The sequence below is a fragment of the Cryptomeria japonica genome, chromosome 10 (assembly GCF_030272615.1).
Source record: "Cryptomeria japonica chromosome 10, Sugi_1.0, whole genome shotgun sequence".
Lineage (NCBI taxonomy): Eukaryota > Viridiplantae > Streptophyta > Pinopsida > Cupressales > Cupressaceae > Cryptomeria > Cryptomeria japonica.
The window spans coordinates 566,620,076-566,646,146 of NC_081414.1; the positions used below are offsets into that span (position 1 = coordinate 566,620,076).

The 26,071-nt window shown below is 38.8% G+C and overlaps 1 protein-coding gene across 1 annotated transcript; it reads right to left on the reverse strand.

Moving 5' to 3' along the window:
* Window positions 1–1,548: 1,548 nt before the first annotated feature.
* LOC131060725 (magnesium-chelatase subunit ChlH, chloroplastic) lies at window positions 1,549–9,078 on the reverse strand. Its single transcript, XM_057994070.2, has 8 exons — window positions 8,743–9,078; window positions 8,169–8,314; window positions 7,707–7,768; window positions 7,385–7,459; window positions 5,410–6,721; window positions 5,101–5,183; window positions 3,089–4,891; window positions 1,549–2,544 (listed from the first exon to the last, which is right to left on the reverse strand). The coding sequence occupies exons 2-8, from the start codon at window positions 8,251–8,253 to the stop codon at window positions 1,687–1,689; spliced, it is 4,278 nt and encodes a 1,425-aa protein (XP_057850053.2). The 5' UTR covers window positions 8,254–8,314; window positions 8,743–9,078; the 3' UTR covers window positions 1,549–1,686.
* Between the last annotated feature and the right edge of the window lie 16,993 nt (window positions 9,079–26,071).

Below are 26,071 nucleotides of genomic sequence, written 5' to 3' on the forward strand. Positions count from 1 at the left end.
ATATGAACCATGATAATGATCTAACTAAAACTTCATATATGCATATATGAAGCTCCACGTGCAATTAGTTCATGTGTATAATGGAAGTTGCAAGATTTTGGTCATATTCTTCATGTTGTAAACATGCAAATATAAATTATGAAATGCACCAAGAATTGTTAAGGCTCAACTTAAGTATCCATTAATTCGAAATAGTGACTCATTTGAAGATGATGATTTGTGTTGGAGTGAGTTGTATATATCATTATGCAAAATCAATATAAATGACTCTAAAAATTATAAATGTGTAGTGCTTGGCCAACAAGATTATACATATCTATGTCTATGGTCTATTTCTCCATTGTCCATAGATGTGTGTGTGTTCCAATAAGATTGCACCTTGAAGTGTTGTTAATAATTTTAATAATATAGCACAATTAGTTATGACTTCAAGGCTATTAGAGTTGACCATGATTACTAATAAATAAATGAAATATTTCGTAGATATAAGAACAATAAAACATATCATACCACATCAACATATCAATAAAATATGACTTAATGTATAATTCTTAATCTTATTTTTTAAAATATTTTATGACACCTCAACAAATACATACTAATATGACACTATAATTGATAACATGAATCCAAAATTATAAATTGAACAAAAGACTTAAGAACTAAACAACTATTAAAATTTGAAAATAGTTCAAAATCACCACATATAATTTTAATAAATATGAAACAAGGGTGATAACTATAAGTTTTACACATTATCCATCATCTTTACACGCAAATGTTATTCTCATTGCATGCCACCACGAGCAAGGAGTGCCCTTTTAAAGAGAATGGTTGCCCAAATAAACATGTAATTTGAAGTCTTAATTGGGAAATAAGCATCTCCCATAGGAATTAAGGAGCTGAAACTCCCGAGTTCCTCCGCACACAAGCATTACCAAGAGGATCGGCTGGTTGATTTCTCTCAAGCAATGATTAAGGATTCATAACAGAAGAATCAGTAGGGAAAAGAATCTGAATACGAATTATTCATTCATTCTAATTTGGAGATTAAATCTTCCGCTTCTTGGAGAATGCTGTTAAGTTTCCAGCTGGGTGTTGAAAATTTTACCTTAACATTTATGATAAGCTCCGAATCTTCCTCAACATGTAGAAACCTCAAACCTTGAGAACGAGTAAGCTTTAACCCTTCTACAAAACGGATTGCTTTCAAGTTTTGTTTCATTATATGTGTCTATAGGGATAAGGAAGATGATTTGATCCCCTTTAAACAGATATTATGATCCATCGTAGGGGACCAAGCTACCCGATTTCATTTTGAAGCCCCATCAAAATTCATCTGAATGATGCTGGTAACAGGAGAGGGCCATTTTGTTGATTTGCACAATTTATTTTCTCTTACCCTAGAAAGAGGGGCATTCCTTTATTATCTTCTTGCTATTGATTATCTTCTTGCTATTGAGTGTATTGAAACATCATTTCTCAACATGGGAAGAATAAAGGAGAAAAGGAGCCAAAATTTTCAAGACATGGTTGTATACCTCGAAATAACTTAAGAATGTTTTGAGCATTCAATTAAAATGCTGACTGAAATCTGTTGTACATATTAGATTCTACTATAATAACAACCAAAATAAAAAATCTAATAAAGAAATCCTATTTTACATACAACTTCACTGAACAAATCTAGTTTCTATCAATGCCTTCAATTTTATCTTCAACCTCTTGATACAACTGCCTTAATCTCTCAATATTCTGCTCAGACGTTTCCCAATAACCTCTTCCATTTGCCTCTAAGAATGTCTGAACTAGCTTCCTGACTGAATTTGGGTTTGTGTCCAACAACCTCTTCAACATGTTTTCATCTTCAATGAAAGTGGTATTTGCTTCCTCATACACCCAATTGTCCACTTGGCCAGATGTAGCACTCCATCCCACAGTATTTGTCAACCTCTTTTCAATCTCCCTAACACCTTCATACCCACTTGAAAGCATTCCTTCGTACCACTTAGGATTAAGTAATTTTGTCCTTGCGTCTAGCCTTACTGTCTCAGCCAGAGTTCTGACTTGTGCATTTGCTGTGGTTGTATCTGCAATATATGCATTGGGCTTTTTCTTGTCCTTTCTCAGGCTCTGTACAAGATTTGTGGGGTCCGAGTCAAAGTAATGACTAACATCTGTAAGGGAGATCTCAGATGAATCTAGGTTCTGAAAAGTAGCCTCAGCTGTTGATAGCGCCATTTCAAACACTTTTTTATTCTCCTTCATGCCTGCGCCTGGAGCATCAGAGTCAAAAGCAAAAGATTTCCTGCTCACATACATGTCCTGCAATTGCTTCTCATCATTCCAAGAAGAATTCTCAACAGCTAGATTGACATTAGACGAGTAGGATCCAGATGCATTTGAAAATACTCGAGTGGCAGCCTCGCGGACGCCAATTCCCAGCGTTTCAGCTTGCTCTATGGCATGTTTCCTTACATAGTTCATGTCCACAGGTTCGTCAAGCTCAGCTACCATTTTTATTGCTCGGTCAAGGAGGTTCATCTGCATACACATAGGGTGCGTATTAGAAAAAAGATACATAAAGAAGCCTGACCAAATCAGTTACTGTCAAGAAAGATTTGAGTTGTACTCCAACACAAATAAATAATTCACAATTTCAAGAAAATGCTTTTCGAGACAAACATTTCACGAGAGGTGCCAAGCCATTTTCTTCATACACAGTTGTTTCCAAGTGCATTTTCTTGAAAAAAACTATTGGAAAGAACTAGTTGGGACCTATTGTCCAAAACTAATGCAAGTTTCTGGATTTCAAATCGAAAAGAAAAAGTTATGGAAATCTATCATAGTCTGACATGATCCAATATGATACAAGCAGAATCATCTAAAATATGAAAGCTAAATCCTCCATATATTTGTAATAAAAATTGAGAGTTCATTATCTGATTTTCTGCATTAGATCAACCGCTTCAAAAGTATCTTCCTCTTCTCACATCCTTACCTATCTGTCATCTTTATTTTAAAGAATCAAATATTTTAACTTCAGCAATGCCTGAACAAATAGTTTTAAAATTTGACAAAAATGTACCTGATTGATAAACAGGTCTCTGAAAACTCCAGAACAATTCACCACCACATCAACACGGGGTCTCCCAAGTTCCTCCAAAGATACAGGCTCCACCTTGTTGACTCGACCTAGAGCATCTGCTACAGGTTTGACACCTATCATCCACAGTACCTGTGCAAGTGATTCACCATACGTCTTGATGTTGTCTGTTCCCCAGAGAACCAATGCAACTGTTTCTGGGTACTTTCCATCATTATCTGCTTTTTGCCTTTTTAGAAGCCGCTCAACTACCACTTTAGCACTCTGCAGTGCTGCTTCAGTTGGAATAGCTTGAGGATCCAGTGCATGAATGTTTTTCCCAGTGGGTAGTACCTTAGGATTCCTGATCGGATCACCTCCAGGTCCAGGTTCAACATAACTGCCTTCTAGAGCTTGCTTCAATGCCCCAAGTTCATTATCAGCCACAACTAGCCTCAAACAATCACTCAAAAATTCAAAGAGGGTGCGTAGTTTATTTTGATCAGCATTCCAAAACTTTGTCTTTTCTAGATACTCAGTCCAAGGTTCCTTTCGTCCAAATCCAAGTATAGATCCAAGCTTTTGTGCAACATCAGCCACCTGTCCTTTCGGGTTTGTTGTCCTATCAACAAATGCAGAGACAGCACCTCTGGAGGCATCTGTAATCTGTTTTAACAACTCTACATCTCTCAAAACTCCTTTATCACTGTTTCTGTAAACATCTTCTATACTTCGGTTCACTGCTTCTGCAAGGATCCCTGGCAATGAATATATCTCTTCCTCAGGTCTGTCCAGGGAAGCTATATTGACAAGAGTAGCCACAGCTTCCATTGCAGAAGGTGGTTGGCCTATAACATGCAATCCACAAGGTAATAAGCGAGATTCAATTTCCATTATCTTACTGTAAACTTTACCCACCACAGAATCCCTCTCTTCAGGCCGAAGCTCTGCCCCTTCTTCTGGCAGAACAACATCTTTGTCAAGGTTGCATTGTTTAGCAGTACTGATGATACTGTTGATTATCTGTGTGCCTCTTCCACTGTCCTTAAGTGATTGATAAGAAGATATCAGTTCGCTTAGCTGTTTCAGACCTTTATACAATCCAGCATTCTCTGCTGGAGGTGTCAAGTAACTAATTGTGTTAGCATAGCTCCGGCGTTTTGCTATGGTCGCCTCAGAGGGATTGTTGGCGGCATAGTAGTATATATTGGGGATGTTTCCTATCAAACTGTCAGGATAACACACATCACTCAGTCCCACTTGTTTACCAGGCATGAATTCTAGGGATCCATGAGTTCCAAAATGTAAGACAGCATCAGCTTTGAAAATTTTCTCAACGAATGAATAATAAGCAGCAAATCCATGATGTGGACTTGCTGATTTTGCAAAAAGAAGCCTCATGGGATCACCCTCATATCCAAAAGTTGGCTGCACTCCAATAAAGACATTGCCATACTGTTTTCCAAATACTAGCAAGTTTTCCCCATCAGAATTTAGATTTCCTGGTGGCTTTCCCCAGTTATCTTCCAAAGCTTTTGCATAGGAAGTTAGCTGCTGATACTCTCTTACATTCATCTTGTAAGCAATATTCAAATTTGGACTGTTAAACTTAGCCTCTTTGTCATGAATTATATCTTCAATAAGCAATTCAGGGGTATCTGGCAAGCCTTCTACATTATAACCATCTTTCTGCAGATCCTGCAGAACACTGAAAATTGAAGAGAACACATTGAGATAGGCTGCAGTGCCTACATTGCCTTTATCAGGTGGGAAGCTAAATACGGTGATAGCAACTTTCTTTTCCTCCTGAAAACATGTAATATTTCATGAGATCCATGGATGGCTTCCATATAAACCGAGGCAACATTAGTATTTGAATCATTCTGAGCAATTATGCCAAAAAAATTCTCATCATTAAACATTATATTAAGGACTGTGGTTCCAATATCAAATGACATCCCTATAGATTTTTGCTATGTAGAAACAAATCAGAATGGAGGATGAAAACAAATTACCTTTGTTTTTCGCTTTAAGTCAGCCCACTTAATTGCTCGTGTACAAAGCTGTTCAACACGCTTATGGAGTGCATGAGACTTGCCTGCAAAGAGATAAATAAAGTTAGAAAATAAAAATCTGCATCATCTTGTAATGCCCCTCCAATATTTTAGGAGTAACATGAGTTCTACGCATTTGTCGTAAATCATATGCCCATCACAAAGGACATGATAACAAGAGTTGCCAAACGGTACTTATCATTTTTGCATTAACTGCTAGGACTGCTCACAAATATACAATCGATCAACTTGCTCAAAAATATAACCTACCAGTTTTTGCATCACGGCCGGCAAAAACAATGGGCTCCAAACCACCATCAAGCTCAGGAAGAGCAACCTGTAATGCAACCTGAATAGGATGTAATCCCAAAGTGCTAATAAGCCATTCTTCTGTAGTCTGGAACACCAATGGCAAAGCAACAATGTAGGGAACATCAAGTTTGGCTAAGGTTTGTATAGCACGAGGATGATCCTGTCTAGCAGGTCCACCTACTAGTGCAAATCCAGTCAAGGAAACCACAGCTTGTACAATAGATTTCTTTGTGAATGGATCATATAAGAAACGCTCCACAGGAGTAGAGAAGTCTAATCCGCCTGAAAATATTGGGATAACTCTTGCCCCTCTGGCTTCTAGTTCCATCACAACAGCCACATAGTGACTATCATCACCGGTAACAATGTGGGTTCTTTGCATGGCAATACCAATTGTAGGCGCCTTTGGGTCTTTTAGTTTTTCATTTGCATCTTTTCTGGTGTCATACCAATTCAAATACTCCTTGACATCATCAAACATACGAGGAGCCAAAGGGTGCCATATTCCAGTGTCCAAATAAAGGACTGGATCAGCAAACTCCATTTTTGTGCTTCTCAGAGAAGGTACATAAGACCCAGCAATCATTTTAAAGAAGTTTTCAAGATTATCTGGAGATCCACCCAACCAAAATTGCAAGCTCATTATATAAGCTCTAGCATCCTGAGCCTTGTCACTAGGCAAATACTTGAGGACTTTGGGTAGAGTCCTAACAAGCTTAAGCATGCTTTCCTCAAAGCCTGCTCCCTTCTTCTTTCTCTTGAACATCTGGAAGAAAGGGCTCTTGGATTGTCCTAACTGGGACATACTAAAAGTGCCCAGTTTATTCAATCTCATCACCTCTGGCATAGAAGGGAAAATCAACACAGCATCCAGTCGTTCCCTCTCAGTCTCCACTGCAGCCTTAACTTTTTGAGCAAGCTCCTCAATAAATATGAGAGATCCAATGAAAATATTAGCATCTGAGAGATCATTACGGAAAGTGTCATAGTTGTTTTGGTCTCTTAACTCCTCTAGAAGGTACCCAACAACCTCAAATGAAGCATCTTTTCTTCTCTGGTTAAGACTACGAACTGCTTCACTTACAGAGGCTTGATATTGAGCTTCAAGTACTACATAGACTATTTTAACATTAGGCAGTCCCTGATTTCTTTCAGGACTGATTCGTCTCATTTCTGGGTTTCCCTGTGTGAACAGACCTTTCCCAATTTCTGCAGAGGTTTCTGGGGTTTCCTCTGTGACCAAACTGTTCCCAGCAACTGCAGAGATCACCTGACATGCATCCATATCAACTAACATCAACCAAGAAGTCAAATGTTTTGAAGAGCATTTGTATGAAAATGAAAAATTGAGAACTCATTTCAGACGTTATATCTGCTTTATAATTTTATGCCTACATCTTGGGTATTCATCTATGCTTTAAGGCATTTTTTGAGGTTCATGTGCTCATTAACTTGAAAATAGCCCAACAAATTAAGCAACAATATAGTTGCATAAATTCTATATAAGAATATTGTGTCACAGAAAGGGATGCACTCGTTTTAGAATGCAAGTGCATATTAGTAAAGAGAAACAAGCTAAGGTGGTACAGGCCCTACACTATTCTAAGCCTTACATGAAATTGCAGTTATTGTGATCATATTATCCAAGGAACTTAGCTAAATATAATTGTTATAGAATAGGGTTCTACAAAACCCAAATATATATTCAGTTTCTAACATCATGGTATCATAGAGTTGAACCAACAGGTGTGAACCAACCAAACTTATGTAGACAAGATCCTTGTCAATTTGGCTTGGCATAGAACCTCTGTGAGTTCTGAGTAAAATTTTACATCTTAGTCTTATTTTGTTCAATACAGCGCATACAAGACAATCAGATTCAAGCAACATTTCCTTTGATTCTACTGTGATATGAGGAAAGAGAATTACATACCTTTGGTGCTCTGTTGCCAGCTTTTGGGCTGTAGGCTGAAAATGTAGATGCATGACAATGACCATGATAGTCTCCCTGCAATATGCAAGACAAGGGATCATTAGGTGCCTAAATCCCAGAAGATGCAAGACCACTTAGTAGAAACTCGTATGACTCTACCGTGAACCAATCGTCTAGCATTCATTCTAGGCTAATTTTGGGATTCTATTTGGGTCGGAACTCTTTTGGGAGAATAAAACCTTAGCCTAGAGGTGTAAGACGGGGCTTGAAAATTCAAAAATTTGATGGAAAACAGAATTAAATTTCAGAACATCAATCTTACTAGTTTTCGAAGAGACTCTACACTGTTGGGGAGTCTAATGCCTTCAAAAGCCCTATGCACACCTGCACATAGACATTCATAAGATCCAGTATTTGGAAACAGTAATATGGAATGTATAACTTCGTATCTGAGGATATGGGTCCTTGATTACAAGATCAAACCAAGGTACCCACTTTCCTTGCCACAAGAAATTCTAGTTGATAATAGCAAGAACATAAATCGAGGTGCCCCAAAGCTAATTAATCCAAGACAAGATGCATTATATGTATGGGCTTTTATATACTCAGCATTTAGCTATCAATGATCATGAGAGCTGGTTCCTGGAATCGCTACTCATGAGAGATGGGTCATTCGAATGAATATGATCTTAATATTAAATTCTTTAAGCGATTTCGTAAGGAGTGAGTTTCAAACAGCATGAATTCAAATGGAATCTATAAATAACAGGGAAACAGAACCTACCTGGTAGGTATGCGCGACTAGTTTGATTAAAAGGAACAAGCTTAAAACTTGGGGATGTGTACGAAGATGACACCACAAACGCCATTGTATTATAATATGTCACTCCCCGCTGGCCTGCAACTAATGCTTCAACATGGAATTCTCTTCTGCATGGGCATTGCGTTGTACTTGTCAGACAAGCTAAACTCATACAATTTGCATTGCAAAGAACATACAGAACTGTATTCTCTACCTGCATGAACACCCCTTCTCAAACAAACTAAATTCATAATATTTCAATGGCAAAGAACACAAAATTAAATTCTATTTCTTCCATGCCCACCAATACTCAGACAAGCTAAAATCATTCTATTTCCATTGTAAAGAATCTACAGAACTGGAGCACTCTACCATAAACCCAAATGACAAATTCCCAACTAAATTTATCAGCGCCATGTTAAATTTATAAGCACCTAAAAACTTATCAACATTCAATTAAAATTATCAGCACTCAGTCAAATTTATTGGCACCCAACAAAAAATTATCAGCACCCAACTAACTTTAACTTTATAAACAGCATTGATTGTACTCCACCTCTTTATGGATGGTATAAAATTGTGAAGAGAAGAAGCAGTGGAAGCTTAAGCCTGAGACTTGATTGAAGAATGTTGCAGAAGACCAATTTGTTAAATGAGGAAACTCTGGTTCCTCTTGAAGAAGACAAGCAAGTGACTTGGCTATATCAGTACCACTGAATCTAATGAAGTTTCTTAACCTATAGGACAATGCACATATAAACATTAAGCAAAATTAAGGCACTATTTAGTGAAGATTTTAACGTGGAGAGGAGACATGTGAGCCATTTGTTTGGCTGCAGGCAGGAGAAAACAAACAGATATAGAATAAATATCAGGCGAGAGTGTGGCTATAAGCTCAAGCTTGATGACATGTAATTAATGTATTTTATTCTATCCGAACAAGCGTAGATTTCCGCTATGTAAGATGGACTTTCTTTGGTCGTGATTGGTCCTTCCAGATTCTCACTTGAGCTCCATATCAAAACACTAAAAAAGAGACCAAGTAGCGAATTTAAACACACATGAATTAGTGTTCTTGATTAGGGTTTTATTGCCAAAGTGGCAAATTAGTTATGGTTTAATGTGCTTTACTTGAGCATGCTATAGTCTCTCGCATTGTTGATGTCAAAATTGTTTGTCCCTTCGTGATTTTGTAACGCCTAAACTTGTGCCACATTAGCATGCACATTTTGAACTCTAATGGGAAACATCTTTTTGTTGGGGTGTTTTAGCAAAGGCACAAACTTGCCATCGAAGTAGTTCAATGAAGGTTTGAACATTGGTGGACGCAATATCACCACCACTTAACCAACACATTATGAGACAACCTCCGATTAAAGAATTTTTTACTTAAAATATATTAATCTAATTTAATAGAGACAATCTTCAATGATTAGATTACATTGTTTTTTTTTACTTTTTTTTTTTTTCAATTTGTGGATTTGATTTGGTTTATTTTCACATTAATAAATATAATTCATAGAGTTTTGGATTCAAAATTTTAAATGCTAACCCCATTTGAACTAAATGTTATTTGTCAATTTTTATGCTAAAACTTTCGAATCGTGTGTTAAGTCAAGCATAAAAGTGCAACACCCTAAGCGATTTGATCATAACCTAGATGCATTGTCTTTGTGTCACACTTCACTCATTGCTCTAAAATCGTTCATTACTTAAAAATAATTTTACTTCTATTATGATATTATATTACCTTAGCATATCTCGACCATTACCTCGCTGTAAACCATTTCCAAAACTCTAGTTGCATGTTAGGTTCTTACATAACCCTTTTTACACTTATGTTCCAAGCATTGGAACTTTAGTGCGCTATTATCCTAGAGAGAGTTTCTTCTATATTTTTTGTTGGTTGAAGTTGATGAACTTTGCCATAAGTTCATGTTCTGGAGAAGTGCAAGGAGATGCTTGGTGATATTAATTTGGTTATAGACTAGTAAACAATTGTGGTAAGTTGTAAAAGTTTACAATAAGTTTCAAGTTTTGTGGTTTATCGCAAAGGCTTGTCTTAGCCCAATGTTGCTATGTAATCACAAATCATTTGGAGAACTCACAGTCACACAATTGTGGGTATATTACTAGTTATGTGTATGATAGTGTAGGAGCATTTACAACACTATTGAAGTACATGTGATGCCTAGAGGTATAGTGATGTTCTAAGGCATGCACAAAGGTATCACAAGCGACTTCAATCCAAGTGTTTCTCTCTACAACCACAAGCCATGGTTGATGTTTGGTTGCTGTATAGGTATTAGGAGAAGTCGTCCAACAATATTTGGCTTGTAACATGTCATAATGATTCATTATGTGTGGTTGTCATTCATATGGAGAGGTCATGTGCATATATGAAATGATGGGGAATGAGATCCCAAGACAAACAATGAAATCTAAAGATCTCAATTCCTTATCATAATATCGGGGAAGAAGGATAAGCCTAACTATTGTCCTCAAATGAGAGCTACATATTGATGGTTCATGTTCCTTTTTTGTTGTGAAGAGAAATAAGATAGTGAAGTATGTGTATGTGATCTAGATTAATGATGACAAAATGATCAAATGTATCAGTATGTGTATGGGTTAGTTGGACAATGAGTTGTGTTACATATGCATCTTCTCTATTATTATTAATGGTGAGCCATCTGAGTTATTTGGAGCTTCTAGGGATCTTCGTCAAGGGGATCCTTTGTCCCCCTATTTGTTTATTATTATGGTTGAGGGCTTGGGCAAATTTATTAAGTCTTAAGTTTCTCATGGTCTGATTCAAGGTTGGAGTCGGGGTAATGGGTTGCCTAAACTTTCTCATCTCCAGTTTGTGGATGATATTGCACTTATGGGGATTGCTCGTCTTCACGAGGCTGATTCTTTCAAGCGGGCTTTGGACATATATTTGGTTGCTTTGGGTCAAAAAATCAATGAGCACAAATCTTCTCTTTATTTCCACACTCCAGACTGTATTCAGAGGAGGATTGCTAATATTTTGAGGTTTTCTATTGGTTCTCTTCCCTTGCTCTATTTGGGTATTCCTCTTGTGGGTAGGCATCTTCATCCTTTTTGGCAAGATTTGCTTGATAAGTTGCGTCAAAAGGTTAATCACTGGACACATCAATGGTTGTATATTGCTGCTAGGGTGACTCTTCTTTAATCAATGATTTAGGCTCTCCCTATTTATAGGAGTTTTGTTCTAACGACTCCTATGTACTTCCTATAGAAATTTGATGGTCTCTCGCATCAATTTCTTTGGAGTGGTAATTTGCAAGCGTCTTAGTGGAGTTTAGTTAAGTGGGACTCTGTGTGTCAACCAAAACGAGAGGGGGGACTTGGTCTTCGTTCTACTATCTTGAATGGGCAAGCTCTTGCTGTAAAACTATATTGTTGGTGGTGTACCAGTCAGCATTAGGTTTGGGCTTGGATTCTCATGCATAAGTATCTTAATGGTGTGAACTTCTTGGATGCTTCGCATTACTATCTGGCACAGGGGCTTCATTGGCTAGGCAATATTATATCATGTACATTCATATTGGGGGGTTTAATATCCCAAAAATGAGGGTGCAATATATATTGCCTATGAATGAAAATAGGGCAGTTTTTAATTCCGGCTATGAAAAAATATAATATTTGGTGAAAATAAGGGGGCTTTTAATTCAGGTTGTGTATTGCGAGGGGATGACAAAAAAAGAGTTTAGGGCAATATTTTTAAAAAATAGGGGGATTCTTTAGTATGCCATGAACACACGTGCTATAACCTAGGTTCACTAAGTGAAGCCCCTGTGCTATCTGGAGGGTAGGGGTTCCATGATTCAACACACTCTGAAGACTGGGACTCAACTGGTCAAGAGTGGGTTGTTTTGGATTTGTAATAAGGTCTCTCAAGCTTTGTTTTGGCTTGATTCCTGGGATGGTAACCCACCTATCCTTTCTATGTATCCTCACCGTCAACCCCTTTGTGAGAGTTTTACCAATGCTAGTTGGGACAAGGTGGAGCACTTTAAGATTGCTCATAATTAAGGGAAGGTTGTTGCTTATAGATGGAAGGCTTCCTGTGAATGTGATGGGAATCGGTATGGGATAGACTAGCCTAGTCTATGCTCTTTGATCCTTTCCTTGGATCACTAGGTGTTCTAACCACACCCTAGGGTCTCTAGGACTTCCCTTGCTTGTGGAATCCCCTGACCTTGCCCAATCCACCCACCAACAACTTGTAATACTTCTCCTAAGGTCTCACCTACTCATGAGATTCAAAAGAACCCTTATTTAGGCTAATAAGGGTTTGGCTTGTCCTACACCTTCTTAAGTCCTATCAAGGATAGGACAGGTCTTAGACATGGTTTTCCATCCCTTCATGTGCCCCCAAGAGGTTTAGACCTTCCTATTTGTTACCGATCTCACTATTTTACTTCTTCCCTGCAAAAGAGGGCTACAAGGAATGAGTCCAATTAGGCCTCCATTCCAAACTTTTAGGGCACTCTCTTGCAAACGATGACCCAACTTGTGAAACTCCCCAAAAGGACTGATGTTCAATTGGCAAAAGCTCAAAGATTTTCTAGGTTTTGGGCCTCCAAGTGTCCGTACACTGCTCTAGGTGAATTTTGGGGTTTTTAAGGGTTTTTAAGAGGGTTTTTAGGCCTTCTAGGGTCACAGTGATGGTTTGGTGTTTTTACCACCTTGTCTGGATTGGTGGAAGCTCCCCCTTCTCACCAATGGTGCTCCACACACCCCTCTACAACTCTTCCAAAGGGTGCTTCCTCCTCTGACCTTCCTTGCTCTCATGGACCTCTGCAACCTTAACCCTTCCTAGTCGGGCATTGTCCAGTCTCGCCTAGGAGTGGGTCTTTGGATGGCTTCCCTGCATCTTCAAGGGCCCTGCTTGCTCTGAGGTAATGTACAGGGTTTTCACTCCTATTCCCCATGGTTTCATGGTGATTCCACAATGGGGATAGGAGTTGTCAACCCATTGACACAAAATAGTCCAAAACTGGACAGTGAAAGAGTGTTTTACAAAATATTTACAAAGGACTCAAAACCTGCACAACACACCAAAACTAATTGCTCAAAATAGAAGAGTAAACACAACAAAAAGCTCTCAACATAGTTTAGTCTGCAAAACAATCCATTATCATTCTCTGATGCTTCATTTGTGCCGACTGGCAACAAAATTACAGTCATAGTCAAGGTCTCTTTTCTTGGGCCATACAAAAAACAACATCCAACCCATCATTTTAGGGTTTGTAACTATATATAGTATCCTTTCCTCGGTCTGTGTGCCAAAATTAGGGTTCTCCACACTAAACTAAGGTTTTTGACCTATTAGGTGGAAAAGTTGCTTGACAACTTTGAAAAGTTGTCATGCAACTTTTTGTAACTTTTGAGCAACTTTTGCAATGTTGCTTTTCTTGACTCCTAGGCCTACATTGGGCTATCCTATGGACACCACCATGCTAAAAGGACCCCAAACTCATCAATGGCACACATAACCTCTCCTCCACAAGAAACCTCAACTAAGACTTGAGAACCTAGGACCTAAACTAGGACCTAAATAAGACCAATGAGCTCATGGCTCTTATTACATTTACAATGGCTTCTCAAAGAAGCAAAACACCAACAAAAACCAAAAGGAGGAAGACCTTAGAAGGGTGCTCCTGCACCATACTCCCCCTCTGCACAAAATTTAAGGAACTAGGGGAGAAATGAGAGCTAGGTCAATACCAAGTTTCTTGAACCTGCCCTCTTCAACCTAAGTGGCTCTAGACTCAGGTTGACCTGCCCACTTCACCAAGTGTTCCATATAGACCTGGTGTCTAGTAGACTTTTTCACCCTTGACTCCAAGATCTCCTCTGCTATGGGTTGCTTCACTTGAGGTAAAGCATTCACATCCAAGTCTTGTAGTACCTTGGCTTGATTATCAGTTTGTCTTGCTATTTCACCCTTGTATAGTATCAGGTCAACAACATTGAAGACTGGTGATATGGCCAAATCTGTAGGAAGATCCACCTTGTAGGCGTTTTCACCATATTTGGATAGAATTCTACAAGGTCCTACCCTCTTCATTTGCAGTTTAGTAGGCTTGTCGCTTTGCATTCTAGCTTTGCTTAGATGGACCATCACATAGTCACCCACTTTGAATTGAACCTCTCTCCTTTTCTCATCTACTTTAGCTTTTAGTTTTTGAGTAGACTCTAGGATGGATCTCTTGACTTGTTCTTGGACCTCCTTGATGGTTTGAGTGAAGTCCTCTACTTGCCCACTCTTCATCTCCATGGAACCAAGTTCTCTTAGTTCACACACTCCCCTTGGATGTATGCCATAAACAACCTCAAAAGGACTCCTTCCAGTGGTCCTATTTACACTGTCATTGTAGGCATACTCCACTTGTGGAATGACTAGATCCCATGTCTGCCCATACTCCTTGGTTAGACAACTCAACAAGTTGCCTAACACCCTATTAATGACTTCAGTTTGACCATCAGTTTGTGGATGGTAAGCTGAGCTAAATGATAAATTGGTCCCTAGTCTTTTCCATAAGGTTTGCCAAAAATGGCCCATGAACTTGTTGTCCCTATCTGAAACAATACTTAGTGGGAGTCCATGAATCCTTACAATCTCCTTAAAGAAGAGATGTGCAACATAGCTAGCATCATGAGTAGTTCTACATGGAATGAAATGGCTCATCTTAGAAAACCTGTCTACTACTACATAGATGCTATCCATACCTGTCTTTGTCTTGGGGAGTCCTACTACAAAGTCCATGCTTACACACTCCCAAGGCCTATTTGGGACCGGTAATGGCTGATAGAGGCCTACATTACTTGACCCTCCTTTGGCTCTTTGACACACACCACACTGCTCCACATACCTTCTCACATCCCTTGGCAACCTAGGCCAATAGTAGTACCTATGTACTAGATCCAAGGTTTTATTGATCCCAAAGTGTCCACTTAGACTACCATTGTGTTTCTCTTGTATGAGATTTTCTCTCATGGATCCTCTAGGCACACATAACTGATTACCTTTGAACAAGAGACCACTTTGAAGGGTGTATTCTGCATACTCACCATGAAAATGATTCTCAAACTCCTTGCAGACCTTGTAGGCTGATGAGAAGTCTTCATCTACTTCATAGAGGTCCTTGAAACCTTCTATTCCTATGCTCTGCAATTGTAACTCTTGGACAGTCAACAACTTCCTGCTTAAAGCATCTGCCACCTTGTTGAGTTGCCCCTTTTTATGCTTGATGGTAAAGGTAAAGGATTGGAGGTATTCCATCCATTTCAAATTTCTATTGCTAAGCTTCTCTTGAGTGTTAATGTAACTCAAAGCCTGGTTATCTGTGAACACCACAAATTCCTTTGGGAGTAGGTAATGCCTCCACTTTTTGAGAGACTGAACTAGTGCATACAACTCTAGGTCATAGGTTGAGTACTTCTTCTTTGCTTCATAAAGCTTTTCACTGAAAAATGCCACAGGCCTTCCCTCTTGACTCAATACACCCCCTACTGCATTGCCACTTGCATCACATTCCAATGTAAATAGCTTGTCAAAAGTAGGTAAGAGTAGGATGGGTTTTGTGGCTACTTCTTGCTTCAATAATTGGAATGCTTTATTATCCTGTTCAGTCCATTTGAATTTGGTTTTCAGGCCTCCTTTTATGGTGTCAAGTACTGGTGCACATATGCCACTGAAGTTCCTCACAAACTTTCTATAGAATTGGGCTAAACCATGGAAACTCCTAACTTCAGTCCCCGTTTTAGGGGCAAACCAATTCAAGGTTGCCTCCACTTTGCTTGGATCCATCTTCAAGGTTCCCTTAGACACCACAAATCCCAAGTAGACCAACTCTTGCTTAAAAAAGTCACACTTCTCTAAGTCGATTGCCAACTTCTCTTCATGCAACCTCTCTAAGACTAACCTCAGATGTTCTAGGTGCTCCTCTTTGGTTCTGATATAGATGAGCATGTCATCTAAGTACACCACCACAAATCTGCCTGTGAAGTCCTTTAACTCCTCATTCATCAAACTCATGAAGGTGCTTGGGGCATTGGTGAGTCCAAATGGCATCACAAGCCATTCATACAACCCTTTTGTGGTCTTAAAAGTGGTCTTCCACTCATCACCCTCCCTGATCCTAATCTGATGATAACCACTTTTAAGGTCCAACTTAGTAAAATACATGGTACCACCTAAACAGTCCATCAGATCCTCTATCCTAGGAATAGGAAATCTGTACCTTATGGTGATCCTATTGATTGCCCTTGAATCAGTGCAAAGTCTCCACTTGCCTCCCTTCTTTGATGCTAGCACTACTGGGACTGCACATGGGCTGATGCTCTTCTTGATCAATCCCTGATCCAACAACTCCTGCACTTGCCTTGCCACCTCCTTGTTTTGATCAGGTGTGAGCTTATATGCAGCTTTATTGGGTAGGGATGCACCGGGAACAAAGTCTATTTGATGGCTTATAGACCTTCTTGGTGGAAGTGTTGCAGGTGCTCCATCACTCACTATGTCCTTATACTCTTGCAACATTTGCTTCACCTCCTTGGGTACCTTTGTCTGCAACTTGTCTTCCTCCTCCTTGGGCTTCACAAAGATGGCACACCTCATTGTCTCCTCCTCATGTAGCAAGTGTAAGAACTCTTTACCAGTATTCAATAAGACACTAGGTGTTCTTGAGGTTCCCTCATCATTCTCTATCAGAGACCGAATCTTAAAGGTTCTACTATCCTTCTTGAAGGAAATGGAGTTCTCCTCTCCATCATAGATCACCTTCCTATCAAATTGCTAAGGTCTACCTAGCAGTAGATGACAGGCATCCATGGGTAACACATCACAAAGGATCTAATCCTTGTATCCTCCAATAGAGAACTCTATCCAAGTATGTTCATTGACAAGCACACTCTGCTCTTGATTCAACCATGTCACCTTGTAAGGGCTAGTGTGGGGTATCCTTGTGAGTTTCAACTTCTTGGCTGCCTCATCTGAAATGATGTTTTCAGTTGACCCTGAATCAACTATCACCTTGCAAACTTTACCATGGATCTTGCATTTCACCCTAAACAATGCTCTCCTATGCTTAGGTTCATCCTTAACCGGCTGTCTTATCAAGACTCTATTGAACATCAGATTTTCTCCAATCTCTAATTCAATATGGTCCACCTCAGGTGTCTTGCTGCTTGATGTGTCTTCATGGGCATAAGCAACCCTTTTTCCACTATTTGATGATGTAGGCTTGTCAGGGCATCTATAGGTTGGGTGTCCCAATTGACGACAATTGTAGCATTTAATGGTTGCAAATTAGGAACTGCTCTTGCCAGTGCCTCTGCCCCTACTTGGACCCCCTTGTGCACCTCTTCCTCTAGAATGGCCTCCTCTGGGATTGGTTTCACTGCTATATTCAGTCAACTTGGACTCTCCTTGATTCCTTTTCTCATTTGCCTTGCTTTGGTAACCACCTCGGTGATTCATTTGATCTCTACCTCTGCCTCTACCCGTGTTGTTGTAGTCTCCCTTCCTTTTGTTCCTCTCTTCTACCTTAGCAGCAAGCTGATGACACTTTTGGACAGTGGTAGGAGTCCATAGGCTTATCTCCTCTTGGATGTTCCACTTTAGACCACTTAGATACCTAGCCACCTTGATGGATTCTTCTTCTTGGACTTTGGATCTAAGACAAAGCTTTTGAAACTCCTCTATGTAGGAGGCCACATCAAGATCCTTCTACTTTAATCCCTGTCACTTCTTATGAAGTTGGACTTCATAGTCCTCTGGCAAGTAGTTCTCTTTGATCTTACTCACCATGGCCTTCCAATTTGCAATAGGTAGCTTTTCCATGCTAATCCTCTCCTCTTGTAAGTATTTTCACCATGTCAAGGCTGCTCCCCTTAGTCTAGATTTGGCAACCTTAACCTTAAGAGCTTCTGTCACACCCTCACACTCAAAATGGTTCTCCATACCCTCAATCCATTCCATGACGGTATCAATATCCATCCTTCCACTAAAATGTGGCAATCCTTCAAAAGATTTTGTATTCAAAGCCTTGATGGCCTTTACAAAAGGTTCTTCATTGATCAAGTGGTTTGGTTCAGGTATAATGTCATCTATATCAATAGTTTTCTTGCCTTTATCCTTGGTGTCCTCACCCTAGAGTCCATGTGCCCTCTAATCAACCACTTCTTGCAACTTGTCCCTTATCTCACTCATAGCTTCTTCAAGGAGTCTATTTTTCTCCTTTTGCTCTTCTACCTCCCTAGCCAGCTCTACATTAGTGACCATTATGTTCTCCCCTACTAATTCACCAGAATATACAGACATGCACGGTCCACCAAATCTTTAACTGGCTCTGATACCAATCTGATGGGAATGAGTATGGGATAGACTAGCCTAGTCTATGCTCTTTGATCCTTTCCTTGGATCACCAGGTGTTCTAACCACACCCTAGGGTCTCTAGGACTTCCCTTTCTTGTGGAATCCCCTGACCTTGCCCAATCCACCCACCAACAACTTGTAATGCTTCTCCTAAGGTCTCACCTACTCATGAGATTCAAAAGAACCCTTATTTAGGCTAATAAGGGTTTGGCTTGTCCTACACCTTCTTAGGTCCTAGCAAGGATATGATAGGTCTTAGACATGGTTTTCCATCCCTTCATGTGCCCCCAAGAGGTTTAGACCTTCCTATTTGTTACTGATCTCACTATTTTGCTTCTTCCCTGCAAAAGAGGGCTATAAGGAATGAGTCCAATTAGGCCTCCATTCCAGACTTTTAGGGCTCTCTCTTGCAAACGATGACCCAACTTGTGAAACTCCCCAAAAGGACTGATGTTCAATTGGAAAAAGCTCAAAGATTTTCTAGGTTTTGGGCCTCCAAGTGTCCGTACACTGCGCTAGGTGAATTTTGGGGTTTTTAAGGGTTTTTAAGAGGGTTTTTAGGCCTTCTAGGGTCACAGTGATGGTTTGGTGTTTTTACCACCTTGTCTGGATTGGTGGAAGCTCCCCCTTCTCACCAATGGTGCTCCACACACCCCTCTACAACTCCTCCAAAGGGTTCTTCCTCCTCTGACCTTCCTTGCTCTCATGGACCTCTGCAACCTTAACCCTTCCTAGTCGGGCACTGTCCAGTCTCGCCTAGGAGTGGGTCTTTGGATGGCTTCCCTGCATCTTCAAGGGCCCTGCTTGCTCTGAGGTAATGTATAGGGTTTTCACTCCTATTCCCCATGGTTTCATGTTGATTCCACAATGGGGATAGGAGTTGTCAACCCATTGACACAAAATAGTCCAAAACTGGACAGTGAAAGAGTGTTTTACAAAATATTTACAAAGGACTCAAAACCTGCACAACACACCAAAACTAATTGCTCAAAATAGAAGAGTAAACACAACAAAAAGCTCTCAACATAGTTTAGTCTGCAAAACAATCCATTATCATTCTCTGATGCTTCATTTGTGCCGACTGGCAACAAAATTACAGTCACAGTCAAGGTCTCTTTTCTTGGGCCATACAAAAAACAACATCCAACCCATCATTTTAGGGTTTGTAACTATATATAGTATCCTTTCCTCGGTCTGTGTGCCAAAATTAGGGTTCTCCACGCTAAACTAAGGTTTTTGACCTATTAGGTGGAAACGTTGCTTGACAACTTTGAAAAGTTGTCATGCAACTTTTGAGCAACTTTTGCAATGTTGCTTTTCTTGACTCCTAGGCCTACATTGGGCTATCCTATGGACAACACCTTGCTAAAAGGACCCCGAACTCATCAATGGCACACATAACCTCTCCTCAACAAGAAACCTCAACCAAGACTTGAGAACCTAGGACCTAAACTAGGACCTAAATAAGACCAATGAGCTTATGGCTCTTACTACATTTACAATGGCTTCTCAAAGAAGCAAAACACCAACAAAAACCAAAAGGAGGAAGACCTTAGAAGGGTGCTCCTACACCAGAATGGCTGCTAGGTGGATTAGAGGAGGACTAAAAGGAGTTGTCTTGAATTCTTACTTCTCACGAGTGCAATTCCTTGTGGATTAGGATGTTCTTGCCTAGGGTAGTGATTCATTTAGTAAGTATTCGATTTTTGTAGGCTATTTGGAGCTTGATAGACAATTTTTTTGGTGGCATAGAGGTGCCTTGGTGGAAATGGGTGTGGAACAAGTTTTCTTGGCCCAAATGCAACTTTTTCATGTGACTAGTGGTTAAAAATCACTATCTTACTTGGGATAATTCGCATAAGTGTGTCTTCCAGGGACCCTTAATGTGCGTTTTGTGTCGTAATAGTGAGGAGTGTGTTTCTCATCTTTTTTTCCAGTATCCCTTCTCCAAGGATAGCTGACACCTTTGGTGGGAAGTTTGGAAACATGCCTACTGACATGTTTCCTCTTTGGCTGGATTTTGGGCTCGGTGGGGTAAGGCCCTTATTAAGAATCATTTCCTTCAAGTTGTCTAGGCTCTTGGCCCCACCTTTATCATCTGGCATCTTTGGTTGGAGAGGAATCAGAGAATTTTTCATGATGCTAGGATGGTTTTTCAACACTTGTGGTGGAAAGTTTTACATTCTCTTGGTGAGACTGTCTTAGTCAAATGTGACTTAGCTAGAGGTGTGGAACCTAGGGAGGCTGATATTTGCAAACACCTCAATATTTACTCAAAGAGGTGTTCTGATGAGGGTTGTCTAGGTCATGAGAAACATGTACAAACATTTGTTGTGGAAGATAAACTAGGAAGGTTGTTGGACCCCTCCTCTCGATGGTGTTTTAAAAATTAACACTGATGGCTCATCTCATGGGAATCCTGGTCATGCTGGTATTGGTGGAGTTGGGTGTGATAGCTTTGGGGATGTTCAATTTATTTTTCTAGTTTATAAGGGTCATCATACTAATAACTTCATGGAGGCTTTGACCATTGTATATGATGTGGAATGTAGCTATGTTCTAGGCTAGAATAGGATCATTTGTGAATTGGATTCCCAGGTGGTGGTGACTTTGTTGAATGGTCAGAGGCTTGATGATGTTGGATGGCAATTAGCTTTGGTTATTAGACAGATTCTTTGATTGTGTAGTTCTTTGGAATCTATTACTTTTCATCACATTTCTAGAGAATGGATTGGGGTTGCAGATTGTTTGGCCAAATGGGCTTCTGACCATCTACGATGTTGGAATATTGTGGACAGAGGATAATTAGCTTCAGATTTGTCTCATTTGTTGGACCGCTTAGTGGATAATGATAGAGTTGTGTAATGCTCTGTTCTTGTTGGGCATTTGGCCCTTCTTGCTTTGTACCTTATTTATGTTTTAATAAATTTTTACCTCTCTTTTAGTTAAAAAGTGCTAGGTCCCCTAGTCTAGAGGTATCAGGGGCTTCAAAAGATGACTCAAAATGCAATTAGGAGATTATATACATTTCTCTCTAAAACGTATGGCTCAAAGTGGTAGGATAGAGGTGTTGGGCACCCTAGTCTGAGGATTTTAATCCATTCACAGTCTATCACATTCTACCAATATCTACTTTGTTCTTTTGTAACTTTCCTACTCTTAGATCTACACCCGCACACATATAAAATGGGAAAAAGTGTTGTGTTGTTTAGCAACTTGCCTAAGTCAAACCTCATGTTAGTATTTCCATTTCCACAATGACTAATGATGAAATTTGAGTGTGCACCCTCACAAGGAAAAAGACTAAACAAGTAATAAAATGTTGAAATGATAAGATATTAGCTCAAATATGAAACCCTCTAATTGAATCTCACATAAGGTTTGATGTGATGCTCATGAAGTTCATCAACATGCTAGTGGATGCTTTCAACATGAAGAAACACAATGTAATTCATCATAATTTTTGTAGCAAACTTGAATGAGATAGAATGCTTTGCTCCTTGAGTGTGCTTGATTGTTATGTTTGAATGATAGATAATTAGATTGATAGAATATGTACTAGGGAGATGAAAACAATTGAAATGAGAAAGGGATTCATATTTATATGCAGCTTACACCTTTTCGAAATAATTTTTTGAGGAAGGTTGACAAAGCAAGGTGATTTTCATCCTTCGAAAGTTGAGAACCTTTTTCTTGGATAGGGATGTTGGATGCCCCAATCCTAGCAAAATAAGCTAAAAAAAGGCCAAGAATAGGGGAATAAACCAATTTTATGATATTGGTCCCAAAATTAGGCACAATCATGCATAAATTAGGCATAGCCACCAAAAAGGGTCCCAAACCTAGTGTGAAATTGTTAAGGTCAACAATTTATGACACTACATTTAGCCTCCACTTTGGTAGGGGTAAGAACTTAGCTTCATACTAGTGGTAAGATATGGAGAAGCCAAAGATCCCTTTCATTGAAATATTGGAGATAAAAGGACTCCAAGCTCAACAAGGTGTTAGCCTCCAAGACTTAGTGTCTTTCAATCTATAATATTAAGATTAAAGGTCAAGCATGAAGAGGGAAAAAATATGATTATCATTGGAAATATGCATGGAGCTTGCACAACACATGCACAAAGAAAGCATGGAAAAAACAAAGTATGACATCTAGAACTAGTAAGATCCCCAAAATCTCACTAGGAACCATATCCACAAACATAAGTCATGACCTCTAGGATTAGCAAGATCCTTAGATACTTACTAGGATTCATGTAACAAACATACAAATCATGACCTCTTGGACTAACAAGATCCTCATATACTTACTAGGAGCCATGTCAACAAGGGTTCATAAGTCACAAGGATAACAAGTTGTGTTATGCTACATGGCTCATGAACAAGTGAAGACCTTACAAGCTAGTAAAAATTCTAAAATATACTAGGTAAGCTTTGTTGAATACACCACAAAATTGAGAGAGGGAGGGGGGCTAAATCAGTCTTGACCAAATCCTTTAAACTTCTTATTCAATCACAAGCACTTATCAATTATCATTAATGAACTAAACACTAATGAAAGGTGAAACAACACATACCAAACACATGAAGATCAAAATTTTATGTGGAAACCCCAATATGGGAAAAACCATAGTGAGAACTATCTCACTATATGAAAATATATTACATAGTTTTAGGTTCTAGGCCAAGGAAGCTCACCACTCTTGATTTGGACTTTCAAGCTAAGACACACAACCTTAGGGGAAGATACAATGGAATTGCATTACTGAGACACATGATCTCAGGGAAAGATATAGATTTGCACAAGCAGCCAAAAGGACTCACTATCTTTTGGCAAACATAGAAAAAAGATGAATTGAATTGATTAGGATGTACTAATATATCACAAACTGATATTCACACTTTTTCTTTACACATACTTCTACATCATTCTTAATCAATCGAAACCACAACTCACACATCCACACATCAATTTATATCAACTTATTCATCAAAAACACTCAACTAGGTCAACCATAGACATAATAAACATAAATTACACAAAGTCAACTACCATGAACAACTGCACTAAATGTGATCCACTCTAGAAGATAAAGGGGACCCAAATGCATCACAACATGTCTTCCTAAGTCGATTCCAATGAATCACACACACCAAAACATCCTCCAAAGTCAACATCAAATGTAACATGTAGATAAACAATAAAGCAAATTAACCATTCAACCCAAAAACATTTTCCAATGCAGATAACTTAATGTGGATCTTCAAACAACATGATAAGACCCATAACAACACCTTAACTCTATTAGAATTAAAAGAGTATGATCCAAATAATATAAACAAATTAAGTTGGCTAGAGGCCAACACAACAAGTAGTGTTGAACAACAAAACAACATAAATTCACTTGTGGAGAAAACCAACACTTGAATTTTGAATTGGAACACTACACAAAAGATATGAACATGTCTTCCAAGATGCAACAATTTAACTAACACTCTAAAGTAATGAAAAGAACTCTCCAGACCAGCCCTAACAAACAACCATACTACCAGCAAACTGCAACAACTAAATTCAATATCTGAACTATTGAGGACTTGAGAACATAATAGTGCAACATCATAATAACATCTGAACACACATTTTTGGACAATACATACCAAGCAATAATCAAAATGATAATAATGACCACAAATGCACTGAAAACACAATTGAACAACTACAACTTCTTCTTCAACTACATCATCAATGCACACAAGTGTGACATTAATGACAACACTATGCAAACATCCAACAGCATCCCATGAGAACAACTTTGACATCAATGAAAACACAAACTAATGTTTCCAACAATCTCCGCCTTTGTAATTGATGGTAGCACTTGCATCACCATTCAACAATGAAATATTCAACTATAACTCTCCCCCCCCACTTTGAGATCACAGAAAAAGGGCATAACACTTCAAACCACAACTCTTCAAATAGTTCTCCCCTTTGTGGGTATATCTATGATATTTGCAACACTCCCCCTATCAAGGATATCTCTCTTTTGCACATATTTCGTTGTAACCAGGAAACCACAACCTTCATTGCTCCCTTTAGAGCAGCCACAACATCAATCTAGGAGACAAAAGATAGACTTTGAATATCCCCTTGGAAAGATGCACCACTTCTATGCATCTAGTTTGAAGTATGAGGGTTAATGACCCCTAATTTCTACCAAAGATACTCAAAGGTATCCTTTGACTATGCCTTGGTGAAAATATTTGCAATCTGATCCTTTGTAGGTACATATTCCAATCTATTTTCCTTCTCTACAACCTTCTCTCATAAGAAATGATACCATATAGAAATGTGTTTAGTCCTTGAATACATTATTAGATTCTTTGAAACGTTAATTGCACTTGTATTATCACATATAATAGGAATTGGTTCATCATACATCACCTTGATATATTTGAGGGTTTTTTTCATTCACATAACTTGAGTGCAATAGGATGTTTCTACAATATACTTTTCTTTTGTTGTAGATAATAACATTGAATCCCATTTCTTGCTTAATTAGGAGACCAATTTGCCTCTCAAGAAGAATGTGCCACCACTTGTACATATTTTGTCATCAACATGTTCGACCTATTCAACATCTATGTAATCTTTCAAAGAGAAATCATCATTCTTCTTATACCACAAACCAAAATTAGGAGTACCTTTCACATATCTTAATATCCCATTCACTGCTTGCTCATGAGATTTCTTTGGTTTAGCTTGATATCTGACAACCAAATAAACAACATGCATAATATTTAGTCTTGAAGTAGTCAAATACAATAATCCACCAATCATAGATCTATAAAGCTTCTGATACTCTTCTCGAGATTTATCATCCTTTCTTAAATGACAACTAATGGCCATGGGGGTTCCAATTGGTTTACTATTCTCCATACCAAAATTTTGTAACATTTCCTTGATGTACTTGGATTGAGAAATGAAAATACCATATTTTGATTGTGTTACTTGAAGACCAAAGAAAAATGTCAAGTCACCAATCATTGACATCTCAAATTCTTTCTGCATTTCTTCTGCAAACTTCTTCATCTCTACCAAAAGTGATATCATCAACATATCAAACCACTATCAATAGTTTCCCACTTTCAACTTTAAAATAAAGATTATCTATGGTACCTTTCTTGAAGTTTTGTTGCAACAAATATCTATCCAACCTTTCATACCAAGATCTAGGAGCTTTCTTGAGTCCATAAAGTGCCTTCTTGAGTCTATAGAGCATATTTGGATCTTTTGACAACTGAAATCCATATGGTTGTTTAATGTAAGCCTCTTCTTCAAGTTCTTCATTCAATAATGCTAACTTAACATCCATTTGATATACCTTAAAGTTATTGTAGGCAACAAATGCAAGAAATATTCTTATAGCTTCCATTCTAGCTACAGGAGAAAATGTCTCCTAAAATTCTA